Source organism: Anser cygnoides, chromosome 29, assembly GCF_040182565.1.
Source record: "Anser cygnoides isolate HZ-2024a breed goose chromosome 29, Taihu_goose_T2T_genome, whole genome shotgun sequence".
In the NCBI taxonomy this organism is placed as follows: Eukaryota; Metazoa; Chordata; class Aves; order Anseriformes; family Anatidae; genus Anser; species Anser cygnoides.
In genome coordinates this window covers 3,993,439-4,015,596 of record NC_089901.1, presented here as the reverse complement: position 1 = coordinate 4,015,596, position 22,158 = coordinate 3,993,439, and the positions used below count along the sequence as shown (strand labels likewise).

The window sequence follows — 22,158 nt, the reverse complement described above, 5'->3', positions numbered from 1 at the left end:
TGGGAGTGGGAGCGTGCTGAGAGCTGACTGCAGGAGAAATCTGCACAGCCCTTTGCAAGGTAAGTCTATGGCTGCAGGGCCATGCAGCTGTACGTCCTGAAACGGTCTCCTCCTGGGTCTGGGAGGGCAGTGAGCAATGGAGTAGGCTTTGAGAGTCCTGCTGGATTGCACTGCGAGGTGAGGAAGTCTGGCAGAAGCCCCTTGGAGTGCCCTAAGCCCGGTGCCCCCAGTCAGGTCAGAACACCCTGCCCTGGCTGGCCATGCCGGGCTCTAATGTCAGCTGCCCCATAGCTCCTGCAGCCATGGAGAGAAGAGAAGCTCCCAAGCTCTGTCTGGCTTGCTGTGGCCCTTCTTCCTCAGCAGCATTCTCCTGTTTCTTCTCTGGGAAATGCCTGAATGGGATGATACTGCAGCTCAGAGAGGGGTGACACAAGGCAGCTCAGAACAGGAGAGAACTGCTCTTCTCAGTCTTCACTAATGGACACTCCCATAAAATATCAGCAGGAGTGTCCAGGAAATATGAGGGCATTAAACCATCAAATACCCACCCTAAACATTACAGGGGATACTGGGATAAAATAAAGCAAACAAAACCCCTACAGCTCAGCTCTGAGTTCAGATGAGTTGTTTGCAACAACTAAGTCGAATGGAGTTGAGTTTCCCCCATGTTCCTGCTTCTGTCCTGCTGCAGAGCAGGAAGGACTCCTCTGGAGCCCACAGCAGCCCCTGTTCCCAGTTTCACTCTCAGCCAGCACCAGCTAGAGCTCAAGCAAGAGAGCTGCATAAAATTTCTTCAAATACTGAGGCTTGGGCTGGGGGGTGCTCTAAGGCTGGCAAGAGTTTTTCCTCAAAGAAATCTGTTCTAAATTTTTCTGCCTTTTTCTCTTCAAAAGACAGCCATGTCCAATGTCAGCAGATGCCCAACAGCAGCTCTGTGAGTGAGTTCCTCCTGATGGCATTCACAGACACACGGGAGCTGCAGCTCCTGCACTTCGGGCTCTTCCTGGGCATCTACCTGGCTGCCCTCCTGGGCAACAGCCTCATCCTCACTGCCATAGCCTGCAACCACCACCTCCACACACCCATGTACTTCTTCCTCCTCAACCTCACCCTCCTCGACATAGGATCCACCTCCACCACTCTGCCCAAAGCCATGGCCAATTCTCTGTGGGACACCAGGACCATTTCCTATCAAGGATGTGCTGCACAAGTCCTCTTTTTAGTCTTCTTGTTTGGAGGAGAGCATTGCCTCCTCACCATCATGGCCTACAACTGCTACATTGCCATCTGCAAGCCCCTGCACTACGGGAGCCTTCTGGGCACCAGAGCTTGTGCCAAGATGGCAGCAGCTGCCTGGGGCAGTGGCTTTCTCAATGCTGTCCTGCATACGGCCACTACATTTTCCCTGCCCCTCTGCCAAGGCAATGCTGTGGACCAGTTCTTCTGTGAAATCCCTCAGATCCTCAGGCTCTCCTGCTCAGACGTGTACCTCAAGGAAGGTTGGCTTCTCATGTTTAGTGCCAGTTTAACCATTGCATGTTTTGTTTTCATTGTGGTGTCCTATGTAAAAATTTTCAAGGCAGTGCTGAGGATGCCCTCTGAAGAGGGCCGGCACAAAACCTTTTCCACGTGCCTCCCTCACCTATCTGTTGTCTCCCTATTTGTCAGCACTGTCATGTTTGCTCACCTGAAGCTCCCCTCCATCTCTTCCTCATCTCTGGACCCGGTGGTGTCATTTCTGTACTCGATGGTGCCTCTAGTAGTAAACCTCCTAATCTACACCATGAGGAACCAGGAGCTCAGGGATGCCTTGAGGAAACTGATGCTTTGATGTGTTTCTAAATCAAGAAATTTCCCCTCTTCTTCTTCATATGACTGATAACGTTACTCATTGTAGGCCCAAAGCTGCTGGTTTTGTGGTTATTTTTAATACTCTGTACAGCAGCACCACCAGCTCAGAGCTATGTAGGATGGAGGTTGCATGTGGAGGGGATGCAGCAGTGGCCATCCAGGCCAGCACAGATGTGCTCACCTGGGAAATGCTCTCTAGGAGATGGGATGTCCCAGAAGAGGAGGGCCCCCGGTGTGTGCAAGGGAAGAGAAACCCCTTGCTGCCGGTGCTAGCAGGCACATCATATGCATATGGAGATATGAACATGATTGAGCACAAAGGCCATCAGATATTCCCACAAGTCAGAAAGAGATTTCTGTCACCCCCCTCACACAGGTTCTTTGCAGATGCCCCTCTCTGCTGTGTCACACTAACCTGCCTTTCTGGACTGGGCCTTCAAAAATTTGGATCAAAGAGATTTCTGGGGACTTGGAAAAGGTGGGCATCAAATGCATCTTCAGGATGAACAAGATTAAGGACTCGGAGAATTGCATTTTTCACCTCTGCCCCTGGGAATGTGATGGGAAAAGTCCTGCCACAGACATCTTCAGGCATTTGGAGGAAAAACAAAGAATTGCTGAAGCAGTAGGGGAGGGGAAAGAAGGGAATGTGGTGAACTTGGACTTTAGCAATTCCTTTGCCATAGTCTTCTGGAGTCTCTCTTTAGCCAGATTGGTGATATTTGGACTGAACAAGGGGATGATGGACGGGGGGGGGGGGGGGGGGGGGGAGAGGCAAGGGGCGCAAAGGTGGCTGGACATTAGTGGTACATAGTCCTCTTGCCAGCCATTTACCAGCAGCATCCCTCAGTGACTGACACTTGGGCCAACACTGTTGACCCTCTTTGTTATCTCCTTTCATGATGGTATGGAGCACATTTCTCAACCTCGATGTCTTAATCCTGTGTTATTCTACAGGTCAATGACTCTTTCCCTCAGACTGCTCTTCGAAGACAGAATAGGTAGAGGAAGAAGGAAAGTAAAAAAACCATTGGTGGGAAATGTATTTTGGTAAGTGTGTGCATAAAACTGTTCACCAAGAAAGCATAATTTGGTTGATTGTACTTATCCATGATGCTGTCATTAAAAAACTGTGAAAATAAATTGTGAAAATTCATAGAAAAAAAATCTGGTAGTTCTGGCAAGGAAGACTCTTTCAGATATTACTTAGAGTTCTTTTCTGCACAGGTTTCACCTTTTTCCTCAGTCTACATTCATGGATGGTTTCAATTTTCCAGTCAGAGGTGTCAACTGCCTCCAGGATGTCCTGGGGTAACCGAGGCACCCAGATGGGACAAGTGACAAAGGGCCTAGGGGAGCCCTCCTGGAGCACAAGCTGAGGGGCATGAACTAGGGCTGGGCCCCTCAGGGGCTGTGCAGAACTGCTAAGCAGGCTATGCAGGGTCTGCCTACAGCACGCTGTGTCCTTCCATCCCACTAAGATGGCACTTCTGTCTCAGAAACTGACTGTCCCCGTGCAGGGAGACTGGTCCTTGCAGGTCATGGAAATGTTTGAAAAGCTGCTTGGAACACGAGGACACATTTGTGGAGGTCAGGAGGCAAGATATCAAGAACTGCTCCAGACCATGTGGTCCATCCACCAGGAGCAAACTGCTCCAACCTGGGGCCCCCACGGGCAGCAGCTCCTGCCAGGTCACCTGCTCCTGCATGGTCTCCTCTCCACAGGCTGCAGCTCCGGCCCAGGGCCTGCTCCTGCGGGGGTCCGCCACAGGCCGCAGCCACCATCAGTGCAGGTCCAGCTGCTCCACTGTGGTCTCCTCTACAGGCTGCAGGGGGACAGCCTTCTTCACCATGGTCCTCACCACAGGCTGCAGGGGATTTCTGCTCTGGTACCTGGAGCACCTCTCCCCCTCCTTCTTCACTGACGGTGACGCCTGCAAAGGTGTTTCTCAATCCTCTTTCTCCCAGTTGCCGTTCCCCAGCAGATTTTTTTTTCTTCCTTCCCTTTCTTACATATGCTTTCACAAAGGTGCAAACAATATTGCTTATTGCCTTGGGTCTGGCCAGCAGCAGGGCCCTTATTAAACATGGGGCAGCTTCTAGATTCTTCTCACAGAAGCCACCCTATGGCCACCTGCTACCAAAACCTTGCTACGTAAACCCACTACATGCAGATACATGGCATTCAAAGATGAGAATGAGGGGCCATGGATCTGATCAGCTCATGGGCCACAAGGAGGAGATGGGTGGGAATGCCCTGATGAGCTCAGCTCTGCCTCAGGATCTCCTGCGCCAGCAGGAGGAATGTGACTGTCGCAGTGACTGTGAGGTCACTTCTGTCTCTGCAGTTGATAGGGCAGCAGCAGGAATCACAGAATCACAGAATTGTCTGGGTTGGAAGAGACCTCCAAGATCACCCAGTCCAACCTCTGACCTAACACTAACAAGTCCTCCGCTAAACCATATCACTAAGCTCTAAATTTAAATGTCTCTTAAAGACCTCCAGGGATGGTGACTCAACCACTTCCCTGGGCAGCCTATTCCAATGCCTAACAACCCTTTCAGTAAAGAAGTTCTTCCTAATATCCAACCTAAACCTCCTCTGGCACAACTTTCGCCCATTCCCCCTCATCCGATCACCAGGCACGTGGGAGAATAGACCAACCCCCACCTCGCTACAGCCTCCTTTAAGGTACCTGTAGAGAGCGATAAGGTCGCCCCTGAGCCTCCTCTTCTCCAGGCTGAACAATCCCAGCTCCCTCAGCCGCTCCTCGTAAGACTTGTAAGACAAGCCAGGATGCTGTTGGCCTTCTTGGCCACCTGAGCACACTGCTGGCTCATATTCAGCCGACTATCAGCCAGTACTCCCAGGTCCTTCTCCGTCAGGCAGCTTTCCAACCACTCATCTCCCTGCCTGTAGCGCTGCTTGGGGTTGTTACGCTCCAGGTGCAGGACCCGGCACTTGGCCTTGTTGAACTTCATACAGTTGACCTCAGCCCATTTGTCTAGCCTATCCAGATCCTCCTGCAGAGCCTTCCTACCCTCGAGCACATTGACATACGCACCTAACTTGGTGTCGTCTGCAAACTTACTGAGGGTGCACTCAATCCCCTCATCCAGATTGTGATGTATGAAGTATGTTTGTTCATTATTTCCCATGGCTATATTAAGAAGGAACAAAGGGAGTCGCCAGGTGGCTGTAAGGACCTTGAGGCTCCCTGCCTGTTGCTGTCTCGGACGGAAAGTTGAGAGAACTTTGTGTAAATACTATAACTGCAAAACCGATAACCCACTGTCCTATCTTAAGACAAACCAACATGACCAGTTAAGTAGGGAAAAACACCACATACCAAGCAGAGGAAGACTACTGCCTTCATCCGTGCCGCAGTACCAGGAAGGGGGGCTACGTAACCCCGGAAGAACCTGATGATAAAAGGGGACTGCAAAAGGGGGAGGGCGGGCCATTTGGAGGAGCGTGGACTCCCCAGCCGCCCAGCGCTGTTTTGCTTGCTGATTGCTTACTCAATAAACTAATTCTTTCTGGCTAAAAGAGTAATTTATAACAAATTTGGTGCCGTGACTCGGATAGAGGTACGGCGATCGGGAAGCCTATCGAGGGGGGCGCCCCGCCGATTTCGGCGACCTTCGCCGGGACTATTCCCGTTCGGGCCCTCTACCGACGAACCCTAAATTTCGGGCAGCAAGCAAATAAAGCCAGCAATCCCCTAGGTAATCTTTGTGCACAAAGGCCGAATGAAGACCCATGGGGTGGGTAAGTATAGGCCGGTGATCCGTTCGGTTGGGGTTGGTGATCCCAGAGCGCGTCTGTGTGAGATGTCCAATTGCAGACGAAGTGATTGCGGACCCCTCAGTAGTGCGGTTCCCATATCCCACGAGGGACTGGGCCACGACCAGGGGGAAGCGGCTGTGTGTGTGTGTGAACGCGCTCCGGAAGATGGGACAGAAGAAGAGTAAGCCTTCTGGTCCCATGGGCGGGGTTAGGTTGCCCCCTATACCCCCAGATAGCCCACTGGGGTTAATGATTAAGAATTGGAGTGATTCCCCTTCTAGGCGGGGAAAGGACAAAGTAAAAATGATTCATTATTGTATTGAAGTTTGGGGAGGTCAGCAAATTCGAGGCGACTGTCTTTATTGGCCCGTGTTTGGGTCATCTGACGATGGGGTGTGTCAAGCCTTAAATGTTTATGTGAATGCCAAAGAACCTTTTTGTTTAGAAGAGAGCAAATATGCGAGCTTCTGGCTGGGCTTGGGGAATTGAGTTAATTTGTATCCGTTAAAAGAAAAAGGAGGGGAGGAGAAACGTAAGAAAAAGAATCGGGAATTGGAGGTCCCGGTATCACCACCTCCCTATATCCTGCCCATGGCCCCCCCAGGGCCTTCTAACTCACAGTCTTCAGGGGAGTTGGACAGTGACGTTGATCAGGGGCCAGTAACTAGGAGCCGAATTAGAAAACGGAGACAGAAATCTCAGAAACCTGAGAGCGTGGGGGGGCTGTATCCATTGAGAAATATCTATGGGAGGCCCGCAACCCGAAATGGGGTATGTGGCGGTCCCCATTAATTCTGGGGATATCCGTAATTTTAAGAAAGAGATGGGAAGTTTATTGGAAGACCCCCTCGGAGTAGCAGAGCGAGTGGATCAGTTCCTAGGACCCAATGTGTACACCTGGGAGGAGATACAATCTATATTGGGGATTTTATTTACCTCGGAAGAGAGGGGAATGATTAGGAGAGCAGGGATGCGAATCTGGGATCAACAGCATCAGCAAGGTCCAGCTGCAGATGTTAAGTGGCCACTGCAGAGACCTAATTGGAATAATCAGGACCCCGTACACCGTGGTCATATGCAAGATTTAAGAACCATTATTATGCAAGGAATTAGGGAATCAGTCCCAAGAGGTCACAACATCAATAAGGCCTTTAGTGAACAACAACAACAAAAAACAAACAAAAAAAAAAAGGATGAAACCCCGGCGGAATGGCTAGAGAGGCTGTGTAAAAGCCTGCAGCTATATTCAGGGGTGGATCCAGGGACTCCTGTGGGAGAGGCCCTGCTGAAAACTCAATTCGTAGCAAAATCCTGGCTGGATATTAGGAAGAAATTAGAGAAGATAGAAGATTGGCAGGATCGGGGTATCGGGGTTTGGACGAGTTATTAGGAGAAGCCCAGAAAGTGTTTGTCAGGAGAATGAGAAGGAGAAAGAACTAGCACGCCCCCCAGTGTTAAGTTTGCCAGATTCGAGGAGGCTGTTTTTTTTCTGTTTGTGAACAGCGTAGAAGGCACGGCATACGGAGTGCTGGCCCAAGAATGGGTAGGGAGTAAAAAACCTGTGGCCTATTTGTCTAAATTATTGGACCCAGTTAGCCAGGGTTGGCCAAACTGTTTGCAGGTAGTGGTAGCTGCTGCCTTGTTAGTAGATGAAGCAAAAAAGATCACTTTCGGGGGGGAAATCAAAGTAATATCTCCACACAATATACATGGGGTATTGCAACAAAAGTTAGAGAAATGGATTACCTTCATTTCCTGTCCAAAATTAACATTGGAAACAACCTCCCTACAGAACCCTGCTCAATTTCTTTATGGGGAACCAAATGAGTCCTTAGGACATAATTGCCTCCGAAATATAGAAGAGCAAACAAAGTTGAGACCTGATCTAGAATAGTTGAAGGAAAACAAAAATCAGGATATGCGCTGGTAAATGGGAAAACATTTGAGATAGTAGAATCTGGACCTCTATGCCCTAGCTGGCCGGCCCAAGCTTGTGGCTATATGCCATATTGTGGGCCCTAAAATTGTTGAAAAATAAAAGCGGTACAATATATACAAATTCAAAATATGCTTATGGGGTAGTACATACATTTGGTAAAATATGGGAAGAAAGGGGGCTCCTCAATTCACAAGGAAAGGGTTTAATACATCAAGAATTGATTGCCCAGGTTTTACAAGCTATTAGGGAACCTAAAGAAATTGCTGTAGTGCATATAAAAAGGCATCAAAAGGGCCTCACCCCTCAGGTTAGGGGTAATAACCTGGCGGATCAGGAGGCAAAGAGGGCAGCATTAATGAGTATAACAATTATAAGAATGAGGAAATAATGCCCAGACTGTCGGAAAGACTTAAAGGAATTTCCATGTTATGCTTGTTGAAAGGATTTCAGCTTTGATGCCATACAATGTAGTTGCTCGTTGGGAAAAATTCGCATTACTACTTGCACGGGCCCATATATACATTGCTCTGCTTTACGCAGCCAGAAAAGGATAAAATGGCTCAAATGGGTATTGCCTGATGGACGGGAAATGCTCCCTAAATTTGCAGCTTTAAGAGTGCTACGGAGGTTTCATGAAAACACTCATTGGGGAGCTCAAGCACTAGTGGATCAATTTGCTACGAGGTATATGTGTATTGGAATATACGAGTTGTGAATGATTGCCTTGTCTGTAGGAGAGTAAACGCCCGACAAATGAGGAAAAGGGTGTTAGGAGGTCGGGAATTGGCGCACCGGTCTTTCGCTAAAATCCAGCTGGATTTCACAGAGCTTCCGAAAGTAGGAAGGTACAAATACTTATTAGTGATTAGATAGACGAGGACAACGGCCCATGCCGTGGTGAAAGTATTATTATAAAATATTATCCCGAGATACAGGAGTATAGAAACAATTGATTCTGACCAAGGCCCGCACTTTGTGTCGAAAGTGTCCTGAGAGACTATGAAAGCTTTGGGGACAAATTGGGAGTATCATACTGCGTGGCACCCTCAAAGCTCTGGAAAGGTGGAACAAATGAATGGTGAAATTAAAAAACAACCAACAAAGCTTATGATGGAGACAAAGACCTCCTGGGTGAAATGTTTACCACTTGCACTATTGAATATCCGAACACAGCCCCGAGCCGATGTCGGAACTTCACCTTTTGAAATGCTGTATGATATGCCTTATGATTTAGAAATGCCATCTGATCACCCCCAGGTACAGGATATCCAATTAACACCTTATTTAATACAGCTTATAAACCGACGGAGGGAGTTACAAGCAAAAGGCTTGGTGGCACAGCGTTCCCCGTTAGATATAGCAATCCATAGAATACAACCTGGAGATAGGGTTCTAATTAAGACATGGAAGGAAACGTCTTTAACACCGCGGTGGGAAGGCCCATATGTTGTTTTACTTACCACAGAGACAGCTATCCGGACGGCTGAGACGGGGTGAACGCATGCCAGTCGCATGAGAGGACCAATCCAGACAAGCGAATGGGAAGCGGTCGCAGGCCCTGATGACTTAAAGCTCACGTTGAAACGAACTCGATAAGTATAATATATACTGTCACTGTCTATGTATCGTAAAAAGGGGGAGGAGGGGGACTCTGTGTGATCGGTGACAGGTCGAGAGGTCGCGGTTACCCGAGAAACTCCCCTGAAGAACACTACTGCTGCCAAGAAGAACCTGCACCTTGTAGTTCGCCGCAACCGAACTGACAAGCGAGGCAGAGAGTGAAATGGTAGGGAACTGCGTGGCCAGGTTAAAAAAAAAAAAAAAAACTCTGGAAAATGAGCCCTAGCCAATTTTTGCGATACATAGTAATAGGTGCAATTGTTTTCACTGTTCCTGGGTCTGTGCACCCTCATAGACCTTTTACCTGGAGCCTAATTAGATGGGAAGATTACCATGTTGTCTAGCAAATAACCACCGCTGGGGGCCCTAGCTTTAGGGTCTTACTGTGTGACCTTGTGCCATGGGGCAAAAACATAGCAAACGTGTTCTGGTCAAATGAGCTTCTATATGTGCCCAAGTTCTAACCCGGGAAGACCGTATTGTAATTATCCACATGAATACTTTTGTGCTTATTGGGATTGTGAGACTATCGCCACAGACTGGAATCCCAGAGCTGGAGCAGACAGATATTTGAAGGTGGGGTACGGGCCACCAGGATAAGGGCGAACTACAGCATTACACCACTCTCTCTGGTGGGGGTCCACAGTACTCCAGGTCAGATTGCAAATTCATATACATCAATGTAACCCAACCGGGGGATCAAAGATGGACCCTAGGACAACGTTGGGGAATCAGGTTTCATGAATCTGGAGCTGATAGGGGAGGGATAATATATAAGAACCCCCAACGGATGGGACCAAACCAAGAATTGTCAGGGAGTGTTTTAAGAATTCAACCTACACAAGCTTTTGGAATACGAACTTCTAATAGCCCAAAACCACTAAAGGTCATTAATAAATCAGTGGGTCAAAAATATGAAACAAAATGAAGGGATGACTGAGAATAACGTGGAGAATCATGGATGCTAGTTATTACTTACTGAATCAAACAAATCCAAACATACCTAGACCTTGCTGGTTATGTCTTGATATAAGGCCTCCATATTACGACGCCATTGGGGATCTGGGAGAGGCCACCCGTTCATGTAACCCCAACCCTCCACAATGCAACTGGGGAAGGGATGTAGGAATAACATTGACGGAAGTAACTGGGAATGGCAGGTGTGTAGGTACAATCCCTAGTGAGAAGCTCCATCTACGCGGTATTACAGAGGAGGTTACACCAGGAAGTAGAGAAAGGTGGTTAATACCCGCAAACAACGCTAGATGGGTCTGCTCATCGATACGTGTTACCCCTTGTTTATCACTTGAACTCTTTAATGTATCTCAAGATTTCTGTATACAGGTGATAATTATACCAAGAATTCTATACCATTCTGAAGAGTACGTATATACATGGCACACAGTAGCAGAGAACCATTTAACAAAAAGAGAACCAATCATGGCTATAACATTGGCAATGTTGATAATTCTGGGAGGCACCGGGGTGGGCACTGGAGTTGCCTCTCTGGTCAGACAAAGCCAGGAGTTCACCTCCCTACGTGTGGCTGTAGATGAAGACAACTCGAGTTGAACAGTCAATTACTGCCCTGGAAAAATCGGTACGGTCACTATCGGAAGTTGTTTTGCAAAATCGTAGAGGATTAGATCTGATGTTTTTACAACATGGTGGATTATGTGCCGCCTTGAAAGAAGAATGCTGTGTATATGCAGACCACACTGGAGTAGAGAGGGATACAATGATGAAGATCAGAGAAGGATTAGAAAAAAGAAAGCGAGAAAATGAAGCTAGGCAGAATTGGTACAAATATTGGTTTAATTATTCACCCTGGCTTACAACTTTACTGTCGACAATAGCAGGACCTTTGTTGTTATTAGTGTTGGGGCTAACTTTTGGACCATGTATTCTTAATCGAGTACTCGTGATTGTAAAAAACCGTTTAGAGGCAACGCATTTGATGCATATCCATGCTAAATATGAACCTATAACCACGAATGAGGATGCTGAAACTCTAATGCTCAGCAGACAGGCATACCAAGAATTAATGAACAAAAAAACTACCTAAAAGAAAAAGGAGGGATTGTGATGTATGAAGCATGTTTGTTCATTATTTCCCATGGCTATATTAAGAAGGAACAAAGGGAGTCACCAGGTGGCTGTAAGGACCTTGAGGCTCCCTGCCTGTTGCTGTCTCGGACGGAAAGTTGAGAGAACTTTGTGTAAATACTATAACTGCAAAACCGATAACCCACTGTCCTATCTTAAGACAAACCAACATGACCAGTTAAGTAGGGAAAAACACCACATACCAAGCAGAGGAAGACTACTGCCTTCATCCGTGCCGCAGTACCAGGAAGGGGGGCTACGTAACCCCGGAAGAACTCGATGACAAAAGGGGACTGTGAAGGGGGGGACGGTGCGCGCTGCTTGGAGGAGCATGGACTCCCCGGCCGCCCAGCGCTGTTCTGCTTGCTGATCGCTTACTCAATAAACTAATTCTTTCTGGCTAAAAGAGTAATTTATAACACAGATCATCGATAAAGATATTGAAGAGGACTGGCCCCAGTACTGAGCCCTGAGGGACTCCACTAGTGACGGGCCTCCAACTGGATTTGACTCCATTCACCACAACTCTTTAACAGACCCCCACCAGGATGCTTGCCTTGTTGGCCTTCCCACTGATCCTAACCCACAGAGACTCAACCTTATCGGTCCCAGCCTCAAGTTCCACAACATCAAAACACTCTCTGATATAGAGAGCCACACCACCACCCATTCTGTGCTGCCTGTCCCTTCTGAAGAGCCTATAGCCAGACATTGCAGCACTCCAGTCATGAGAGTAGTCCCACCACATTTCCGTGATGGCGACCAAGTCATAGCCTGCCCGCTGCACGATGGCTTCCAGTTCCTCTTGATTGTTACCCATGCTGCGTGCATTAGTGCAGATGTACTTCAGTCGGGCCATTGCCTTCTCCCCCGGCCTTGCCATTGTTCCCCTGGCACAGCTCCAACAAGCCTTATTTCAGCCCCGTCCCCCTTCTTACCTAGTTTAAAGCCCTCTCAATGAGCCCTGCCAGCTCTTGGGCTAGGATCCATTTTCCCTTAGAGACAGGGACCCGTCTGCGGCCATCAGGCCGGGTGCTGAATAAAGTGCCCCATGGTCAAAAAAAAAAACAAAATTTCTGTGTTGGCACCAGCCTCTGAGCCACGTGTTAATCAGGTGGGCTTTCCATGTCCACTCTGTACCCCTCCCTGCTACTGTAGGGATGGACGAAAACACCACCTGTACTCCTGCTCCATCCACTAACTGTCCCAGTCGCCTAAAGTCCCGTTTGATAGCCCTCAGCCTTCTCTCTTCAATATTATCACTGCCAGCCTGGACTATCTAAAGCGGATAGTAGTCAGAGGGGCGAAACAGGTTGGGAAGCTTTCTGGCAACATCCCTGACCCTGGCCCCAGGGAGGCAGCAGACTTCCCTGTGGGTAGGGTCAGGCCGACAAATAGGGCCCTCTTTCCCCCTGAGAAGGGAGTCGCCTACAACAACTACCCTTCTGTCTTTCTTGGTGAAGGCAGTCTTGAGGCGTGGAGTCGACCTCCTCACCCTAGGTATCCTCCTGGGTAGACTTTCTACCTCATCTTCACCCCCCGGTCTCTCAAGCTCTAGGGCCTCAAACCTGTTGTGTACTCGCACCTGAGAAGGTGGGGGCGGTAGGGGGGCATCTCCTGCGAGGTCGAGCAGGGACCTGTCTCCATTCCTCCTTAACTCCTAGGTCCCCTCCCTCCGCCCGACAGGGCAGGGGGTCCACCCCCATTTGGGGTGTCTCAGCCCGGTACCTCTCCTTCAGGCCCTGCAGGGAGTTGCTCCACCAGTCTATCTCCTGCTCACACTCCCTGATAGCCCTCAACCTCTCCACCTCCTCCCTGAGCTCTGACACCAGGCGGACCAGGTCATCCACCTGCTCGCACCTCACACACACAGTCCCTCTGCCTCCCTCAGATGGCAGCAACAGGCTCAGACACTCCCTGCATCCAGAGACCTGAACTGCCGCATTTTTGAGCAGGCGGTCAGTCTGGGTGGTTAGAGACTTTCTAGAGAGAGCACTCTGCCTGGTGTAGACCATTGCAGCCCAGCTAGCGGTCGACAGCCGTTAGAGGAGTTGTTCGTATGGGCAGGGGGGAACGTTTTGCGCTCTCTGCCCTCCCTGCTCACCTCTGCCCGCGCAAACTGCCGCGCCCCGCCTTTCTGACGCGCCACGCCCTGTTTGCCCGCCCTGTTTGCCCGCCCTGTTTGCCCGCCCTGTTTGCCCGCCCTGTTCGCCGCGCTCCTGGTCGCTCGCGCTCCCTAGGGGCTGCTTTTGAATGGCCGGGGAGGGGGTGCTGCTGGCTCCGCCTACACCTCGTCAGCCTCCCTCACGAGGGCTGCCAGGTCCTGGTGGCTCCCTCGAGTGGCCTCAATGCCGGAAAAAAAGTCCTGCCTGTCCCGATGCCCCGCTCTGCTGCAGAATGCGTCTGCCCCAGGGCCGATCGCCTCGGCAAGTGGCACGTATCATGGAAAGGGACTGTGAGGTCACTTCTGTCTGTAAGTAGCTGACAGATCACCCTTGACTTCTCCCTGGGATCTGTACTTTTTGGCTGACATCTGCCAGTGGCCCTGGTAGGCCAGCAGAAGGCACCTGGTTGGCATGCTGACTGTGGGATCCCCTCTGCCTACATACCCAGGATGACCCAGACAGAAAGAAGGCCCCAACATGGGTTGTCATGTCCCTTCTGCTTGAGTACGTGACTGGACAGCAGGAGGCACAAGGCTTGGGTGTGTCTCACCCAAGATGCTGGTGAGTTGACTTCTGTCTGGTTGGCTGACAGGCCACAAGAAGGCTGGTGGGTTGGGATGCCTACTTTAGGAGTGGTTTCCACCCTGATGGAGCTTTCTGTGGTAGTAGAAAAGAGCAAGAGAAAAAACTTCCACAAAAGTGTACCTTGGAAGGTTTGCATTGGCCACGAGGAGGAAGAAATGTCCCTCAAAGGTCAGTGCTGTGTTGTCAGAGGTCACCCAAAGAGTGTCTTTGATCAGACTATGGCTTTGTGTTTCAAGGAGCAGCTGGTGAGGGTTGACGAGACATTGGTGAAATGATGGAAATGCTGGGATGAGAGGAAGGTGGTGAACAGAGATGGGTGTCTGCAGACTTCAGGAAAATGGGGCAAAGAATAAGATACCATAGGAAATCCTGCAGACGAGAAGGAAGAGGGTGCTGGCAAGAATGGAAGGCTCCAGCAGCCCTGACATCTTTGTCCCCTTTGCTAGAGTTTATGAGTAGACATGTTGTACTCATTGCAATGCAGCAACACTGCTTCAGCCAAGAAGGCTGATGGGTTGGAATTCCTACTTTAGGAGTGGTTTCCACCCTGATTGAGCTTTCTGTGGTAGTAGGAAAGAGCAGGAGAGGAAAAGAGCCAGAAAGTGCACCGTGGAAGGTTGGCACTGGCCACGAGGAGGAAGAAATGTCCCTCAAGGTGTCATGCTGTGTTGCCAGAGGTCACCCAAAGAGTGTCTGTGATCAGACCATGGTTTTGTGTTTCAAGAAACAGATGGTGAGGGTTGACAAGATATCGGTGAAATCACCGCAATGCCAGGACGAGAGGAAGGTGGTTAACAGAGATGGGTGTCTGCAGACTTCGAGGAAACAGGGCAAAGTGTGAGACAGAATAGGAAAGTCTGGAGTGGACAAAGAGGTGGGTGCTGGCAAGAAGGGCATTTTCGTCCCCTTGGCTAGAGCTTATGAGGAGATGAAGTACAGTCATTGCAATGGGGCATCATTGCTTTCTTGTGACCCTGTGCAGAGGCAGGGAGGTGTCATACCACTGTTCTTCTCATGGCATCACACTGCCCACCACATCCCACAGACCCCCAGGAAGAGCCCTGAGCCAGACGTGGAGCCAGCCACAGGGATACCACTGTAGAGACTACAGGACTCTCACGAAAGGTATGTGAGATCTGAGGGCTAACCCAAACACAGGAGCACAAGAGAACAAACTGGAAGCCAAATGGCCATGGCCACGGCTCCAGGGAAGCAGCAGCCCTCACCTAAAGGCAGCAGAGAGGCAGAGCCCAGCGGGCAGTGAGGGGCAGCCCCGAGCGCCACCAGGGCTGTTCCAGTGCCTCACTATCCTCAGAGAAAGAATTTCTTCCCTGTATCTGATTTAAACCTGCCCTCTTTTAGTTTAACGTCATTACTCCTTGTCCTATCACTACACTCCCTGACAAAGACTGTCTCCCCAGCTTTCCTGTAGGTCTTCTTTAAGTACTGTAAGGTTGCTCTAAGGTTTCTCCGGTGCGTTGTTTTCTCCAGGCTGAATAGTACCAGTTCTCTCAGCATGCCTTCATAGCAGACATGCTCCAGCCCCTTGACCATCTTTGTGGCCCTCCTCTGGACTCGTTCTAATAATTCCATGTACTTGAACTGCCGTGTTAAACCACAGCAGCCTTTTTGGCACCCAGTGTGGGGCATGAAGGGTTGAGATAATGACAGGTCTTACCATAGAGTGCTGAAAGTAAATTGTTTTAAGTATTAGACCAGTTTAATAGTTGCTGATCACAATGTCAACGTTTTGGATCTCAGGTCTGTTGTGCTTCTTTTCAGAAATGTGTTGTATAGCACATTACTTACTGCATGTGTTCCTGTTGTGCTGTTTATCATTTCTGTGGCTTTTTTAAAGTTATTTTGCTATGTTGTGTAACACTGGTTTATGATTCTATAAAACTACTGGTCACATGACAAATCTGTTATTTGTACTGAGCATTGCCATCACCTCCATACCACAGGAACCATCACTCAGAAACTATTAAGAATTACACCCTTGACCTTTTTGCTTTAGGGAGCCAATCTAGGGGGAGAAAAGGGAGGGACACTTCTCCACTTATTCATTCTCCCTTTCTCTTTCACCTCTCCCTTCTCCTCCAGGCTAATTACACTAGCTCTACAAAGCTTTGAATATCCATGGGATGGTCCTATTGTTATGTCTCCTGAATGTGTTTCAACTTTTGTTTAAGGATAAACAACCATTTAAGAATGCCTTCCAGAGACCTGCCCCAAGGCAGGAGAGTTAGGAGTGGCAGGGAGCATGGGAGGATATGGGCAGGCACCTAGAGCGGTGGGCACCTCCAGTGCTTTGGAACTTCACCCCTGAGCACATGCAGAATCCTTAAAATCTGTAGAAATGCTTGAAAAGGAGGTGTTATCAGTTTGGCAATTCCAATGGGACACAAATCACTGCAACATGCTGGGACTTGGTCTGTGCTTACTGAGCTTCAGTCAGTGCCACTCCAACCCCTGTGACAGGCCCTGCAGCTACTCCAACACCTCTGACATATCCTGCAGCCACTCCAGCCCCTGTGACAGGCCCCAGGTCTAGTCTGGGACTAGACCAGACCCTCCCAGGTCTGGTCTTGCTAGGCCAGAGCACCAACCTGTGCCAGTATCCATTGCCTCTATATGCAGGAGAAAACAATGGATGTGAAAATCAGGCTCCTTAGAATGGAAAAGAACTACTTCCCAGAAAAGAAAGGAGGGAGAAGAATGTTGATCTATGAAACCTTGACATAGACTTTCCCAAGAGAGGCTACTTCAGAGATCCAAAAGGGTACAGGTGGGGTTTTGGGATAGCTGCCTTGGAGACTGAGGATATTAAAGAGTTATCTACCTTGCCCAGTTTCTGGGAGGACCCTTTCATTTGTGGAGTTACTGAAGGTCAAAGAAGAGCAGGCGCAGATGGTTACCACAATGTTCTACCAGCCTGGGGACAGGCTGGACATCAGTCAGTAATGAGCAATTCCACTGTGCATAACTTGCTTTGTACATAACAATAATAATAATAATAATTACTACTATAGTTATTTCTCTTCAGTTCTTTAAACTGTCATTATCTCAACACATAAGCATTTGGGGGGTTGGTGTGAGCTAACGTCTGTGTGGTGCTGAGCTGCCCACCAGGTTAAAGCACAAGATGTTTGACAGCCACAGTCTAATAGCACAAATCACACTTCTAAAATGCATCTCTCCTGTGTTCAGAGAAGGGCAGTTGGTAATGAATTTGGTCTGCTTCAAACACCACACCCCAGCAGAGACCCTGCTGCCTTTGGGAGCTGTCAGCCCTGAGGCCTTGGGGACACCTCGAGGGAGTCCAATGGCACAGAGCAAGCGATGCCATGGTCCGGTGCTGTGCTGCTGAGCTGGGCCGAGCTCCTGGGCCCAAGGGGAGCTCCTGGCAAGTGGCAACACTGAAGAGAGACAGCTCTGCCCAGGAGCAGCTCCTCTGCACAGCGCAGCAGGGCTGGGGGCTCTGACCACAGGTGGCACGGGGAGAGGAGAGAAGGAGAGAGGGCTTGGAGGCAGTGAGGAGTGCAACAACAGAGGGCAGGATGTGGCAGGACAGATCTGCAGGCTCTTGACACCGTGAGTCTCTGGCAGCAGGGCAATGTAGGTGCAGTTGCCAAAGGGGTCTTCTACAGCTGGCACATCCAATGGCTGATAGCATCTGTGAGGATGACTTTTACTCTACATTTAATGTGGAGTAGAAGATGCTGTAGACAATGGCATTTATAAAAGGGTATTTCCAGAGGAAGACTGACGCTTGGTTAATCTGAAGAGGAAGGGTTTTTGGATTCTGTGCTTTCAGAGACTTGCAGCTGAGGGGAATCTGAGTGAGTCTAAGCACACAGCTTGTGGGATGGGGTCTGCTGGCCATGGACAGGGAGGAGATGTGGGGACGCAGAACCAGCTCCCTGAACCAGCTCCTGGGCATGGGCAGGCAGCAGGGACATGGGCAGGACAGATGGTGAGAGGGAGCTGCTGACAAAAATGCTGTGCAAGGGAGGGTTCAGGCACCTCCCTGCCATCCCCTGCAGGGCAGGCGCCTTCCCTGGGACACCCCCTGCTCTCCTCTCCCACCAGCACAGCCTCTGCCCTCAAGCCCCCGCTGTCCCCAGCAGGAGCTGCCTCCTCTGCAGGCAGAGCTGCAGCACAGGGGGGTCTGCTGAGTGTCCATCTGTCCCTCCCTGGCCTTGCCTCCCCTGGCAGCAGCACGCTGGCATTCCTCCTGGCTTCTCCACCTGGCCGTGCTGCTGCTGTTCTTGTTTCCAGGCTGGCTGGGGGTGGGGGTTTCACATGCCCATGGAGTGAGCCCTCGGTGTGCTTGGGGGAAGGGGAGCATGGGGACAGGGTGAGGGGTCTGGAGATGTGCACTTTGAGCCTGGATTCAGCAGTGTCCTGGTTATTCTCAGGTGAACGAGTACAATAATCCTGCAACTCACAGACATGCCAGCAGAAGAGACTGGCTGTCCCTTCTGAAGGACTCTCTGTATTAAAGGGACAGTTGCTTTGTCTCTGAGGATCCACAAGGTTTCACTTGGAGTAGAGCAGGAATGAAAATATACTAAAAAGAAATTCTCACAGCCCTGCTATGCAGTTGGGTGAATTTGGAACAGCAATGTGGGTAATCACCTGATATCAGGAGTGAAATTAATCAGGGATTACCACGTTCCCCTTTCCTTATTGTTATAGGTGAAGACTGACTACTACATTGACCACAACTACTACAGTTCTCCGCTTCCAGAGACACTCTCAGGAAGCATCTATCATAACCAATGAAAGGGACCTGACCAATATCTGCTTGAGAGGCCAAAATTGAATTAGTTATCACATAATTCTGTACTATCTTTCTGCCTTTTTCATCCTTGGGCAGGACCCCATGCCCAGAAGCAGCAAATGCCCAACAGCAGCTCTGTGAGCGAGTTCCTTCTGCTGGCATTCACAGACACACGGGAGCTGCAGCTCCTGCACTTCGGGCTCTTCCTGGGCATCTACCTGGCTGCCCTCCTGGGCAACGGCCTCATCCTCACCGCGATAGCCTGCGACCACCACCTCCACACCCCCATGTACTTCTTCCTCCTCAACCTCGCCCTCTTCGACCTGGGCTGCATCTCCACCACTCTGCCCAAAGCCATGGCCAATTTCCTCTGGGACACCAGGACCATTTCCTATCAAGGATGTGCTGCACAAGTCCTCTTTTTAGCTTTCTTGTTTGGAGCAGAGTATATCATCCTTACTGTCATGGCCTATGACCGTTACGTTGCCATCTGCAAGCCCCTGCACTACGGGAGCCTCCTCGGTACCAGAGCTTGTGCCCAGATGGCAGCAGCTGCCTGGGGCAGTGGCTTTCTCGATGCTGTCCTGCACACGGCCAACACATTTTCCCTGCCCCTTTGCCAAGGCAATGCTGTGGACCAGTTCTTCTGTGAAATCCCCCAGATCCTCAAGCTCTCCTGCTCAGATGCCTACCTCAGGGAAGTTGGGGCACTTGTGTTTAGTATTTCTTTATTATTTGGTTGTTTTGTTTTTATTCTGGTTTCTTATGTGCAGATCTTCAGGGCTGTGCTGAGGATGCCCTCTGAGCAGGGCCGGCACAAAGCCTTTTCCACTTGCCTCCCTCACCTGGCCGTTGTCTCCCTGTTTGTCAGCACTGCAACAGTTGCCTACCTGAAGCCCCTCTCCATGTTTTTGCCATCCCTGGACCTGGTGGTGTCATTTCTGTACGCGGTGGTGCCTCCAGCAGTGAACCCTCTCATCTACAGCATTAGGAACAAGGATATCAAGGCTGCCTTGAGGAAACTATTTGGTACCTACTTTTCAGCATTAATAGTGGGCCCCATATCATAACAGGTCTCCCAAGTCATCTGAAAAAATTTTAAGGAGAATTTGTTGTAATTATTTTTCTTTCTTATTATTTCCTATATCTTTGATGTTTTGACTGAATGTTATTCTTAAACTCCTGCCTGTTAATTATTTATTTATTCTGATCTAATTCATTCATGTACCTATAGAACCAGTCTCTTTTGTGTAGATAATACACAATAACTAATACAGCAGAAATACATTGTTCGCAGCTGCCAGCTCTTCCTGTCTCCTCTGCACCTGGGGGAGCAGCCCCAGCATGCAGGAGGGGCTCAGGGCCAAGAGCCCAGCTGCCACATGGAGGAGCAGCCCTGGTGGCCTTCGGGGCTGCCCCTCACTGCCCGCTGGGCTCTGCCTCTCTGCTGCCTTTAGGTCGGGGCTGCTGCTTCCCTGGAGCCATGGCCATGGCCAGCAGCAGGACGTGGCCTTTTCACTGCTGCTCTCTTTTGGCTTTCACTTGTTTCTCTTGTGCCCTTGTATTTGGGTAAGACCTTAAAACTGATGTACTGTTGTCTCTGCAGTGGCATCCCTGTGACTGCAGGCAGCAGCAGGCAATGTGCAGCCCTGGGTCACAGCTGGCCTCCCTGCTAGCACCACAGAAACAAACGGGGCTGCTCAGGGCAAACCCAGAAGCCTGGACACTTCTTCCAAAGCTGCTGCCAGGAATACAGCCAAAGGGTTGCTCCCTGTTCTTCTGTTTTCTGGGCTTCTTCATGGAGTGAAGGACACACACTGAATCTCCAGGGGGGTCTATGAGAGACCAAGGACTTGACAAAGACCTCGCTTTATAGTGGCACTTCCCCAAGCAGACAACAACTGGTCTTCAACTGATTTGCATGGGACTGCACCCCCTGCAGTGGGGCTGATGGCCAAAGCCAGCCTGGAGAGGAATCTGGAGCTGTCAGGAGATGTAAGGGGATCTCCAGGAACAACATAAAATGAGTGACCATCCAAATAAATGCCTTGTAAAGGAAAAGGCGAATTTGAGGAGTTCTTGGGCTAAGGAGGGCTCTCGTATGCCAGGAGAGGTGGTGAAGAGCCAGCAGGCAAAGGCCCATAAGACTGCAGAGTAATTGAGGCTCTTTGGAGCCTCGTGGACCAGGTCTGGTGCAGCACTTGTCTGCCATTTGTGCCCTTAGAGATACCCCATGGCCCTGCCAAGCACTGCCCTATGCTGCTGAGCCAGCAGGGCAGATGGAAAGGGGATCAGCAGCAGAGATCCCCATGGGGTTGGGTTTGCTGCCCACCCTGCGCAGCACGGGCAGGGGGGAGACCCCAGGGGTCCCAGGGCACCACAGCCCCCTGGCTCTGCAGAGCAGCACCACCGTCTTGGAGCCCTGTGGGGAACATGGACAAGGAAGAAACAACGGACAGCCAGGCCAGCACAGACACACTGTCCTGCGTAAGGCTCTCTGGGAGCAGGGAATGTCCTGGGGAAAAGCAAGGCAGCATTTCTGGGCATGCACTGATGGGTAAAAGAGAAAAAGAAAGCTCTTTGTGCAGACACCTGCTTGGAGAAGGCTGCTCTGTGGCTTGGTCAGGCCTCTTGTGCTGGCCTGGGGAGTGGGGCTGGCCCTGCAGGGCACAGGCACTCTGTGCTGGGGATCTCCCAGGCAAGACACCAGGGCTCCTGCAGCTTCAAGGACCTCCATTTCCTTCCACCATGGACACCTCCTTACCCAACGCATCCAGCAAATAAACACCTATTAGCAACCTGCTTTCTTTTCTTCTAGAAGAACTGGGGACAGAATAGCAAAAGTAAGTAAGCTCACAAATTGCGAACCACAGAAGGCCTTGATGCTGTGCAAGCACTGCTCAGAAACAGTGACCACAGCTATGGGTGACCAACACTGCTCTGGTCACATATCAAAAATGGAGCACCATAAGGGGCTGCTCTGCAGAGAGTAACTCCATTACAGCCAGAGCCAGTACAGGGCCCCATGCTGGACAAGAAGGCTCCCTCTGAGCTCTGGAAGGAGCCAGGAAGGTGCTAATAAGCACCAGGACAATTGAGGAAGCCCAAAGCCCCTTCTAAAGGATCACTGAGTGCCAGCTGAGAGGCAGTGCTGGCCAGTGGGGAGGGCCAGGACAAAGACTTGCGTGAAGGCTGTGAGAAACAAGGAAACTCAGGGCTTTAGCAGATACTTGAAGTCCTGCCTGAGTTCCCAACTGGAAAGCAATGTATATCTGTGGGTAGAGGAGAAGGCAGATTTTGGGACTGGGGCAGGGCT

The 22,158-nt window shown here is 50.1% G+C and overlaps 2 protein-coding genes across 2 annotated transcripts; both read left to right on the top strand.

The window, feature by feature from the left end:
• Positions 1-916: 916 nt before the first annotated feature.
• On the top strand, positions 917-1,831 carry LOC106049299 (olfactory receptor 14J1-like). Its single transcript, XM_048055833.2, has one exon. The coding sequence runs from the start codon at positions 917-919 to the stop codon at positions 1,829-1,831; it is 915 nt and encodes a 304-aa protein (XP_047911790.2).
• Positions 1,832-14,026: 12,195 nt separating this feature from the next.
• LOC136787419 (olfactory receptor 14C36-like) lies at positions 14,027-19,912 on the top strand. The gene is made up of 2 exons (XM_066984613.1): positions 14,027-14,032; positions 18,890-19,912. Exons 1-2 carry the CDS (start codon positions 14,027-14,029, stop codon positions 19,910-19,912), a joined length of 1,029 nt encoding a protein of 342 aa, XP_066840714.1.
• Positions 19,913-22,158: the final 2,246 nt, after the last annotated feature.

Excerpts from the sequence above, each read along its gene's own strand:
- LOC106049299 (XM_048055833.2), top strand. The coding sequence starts at position 917 with ATGCCCAACAGCAGCTCTGTGAGTGAGTTCCTCCTGATGGCATTCACA.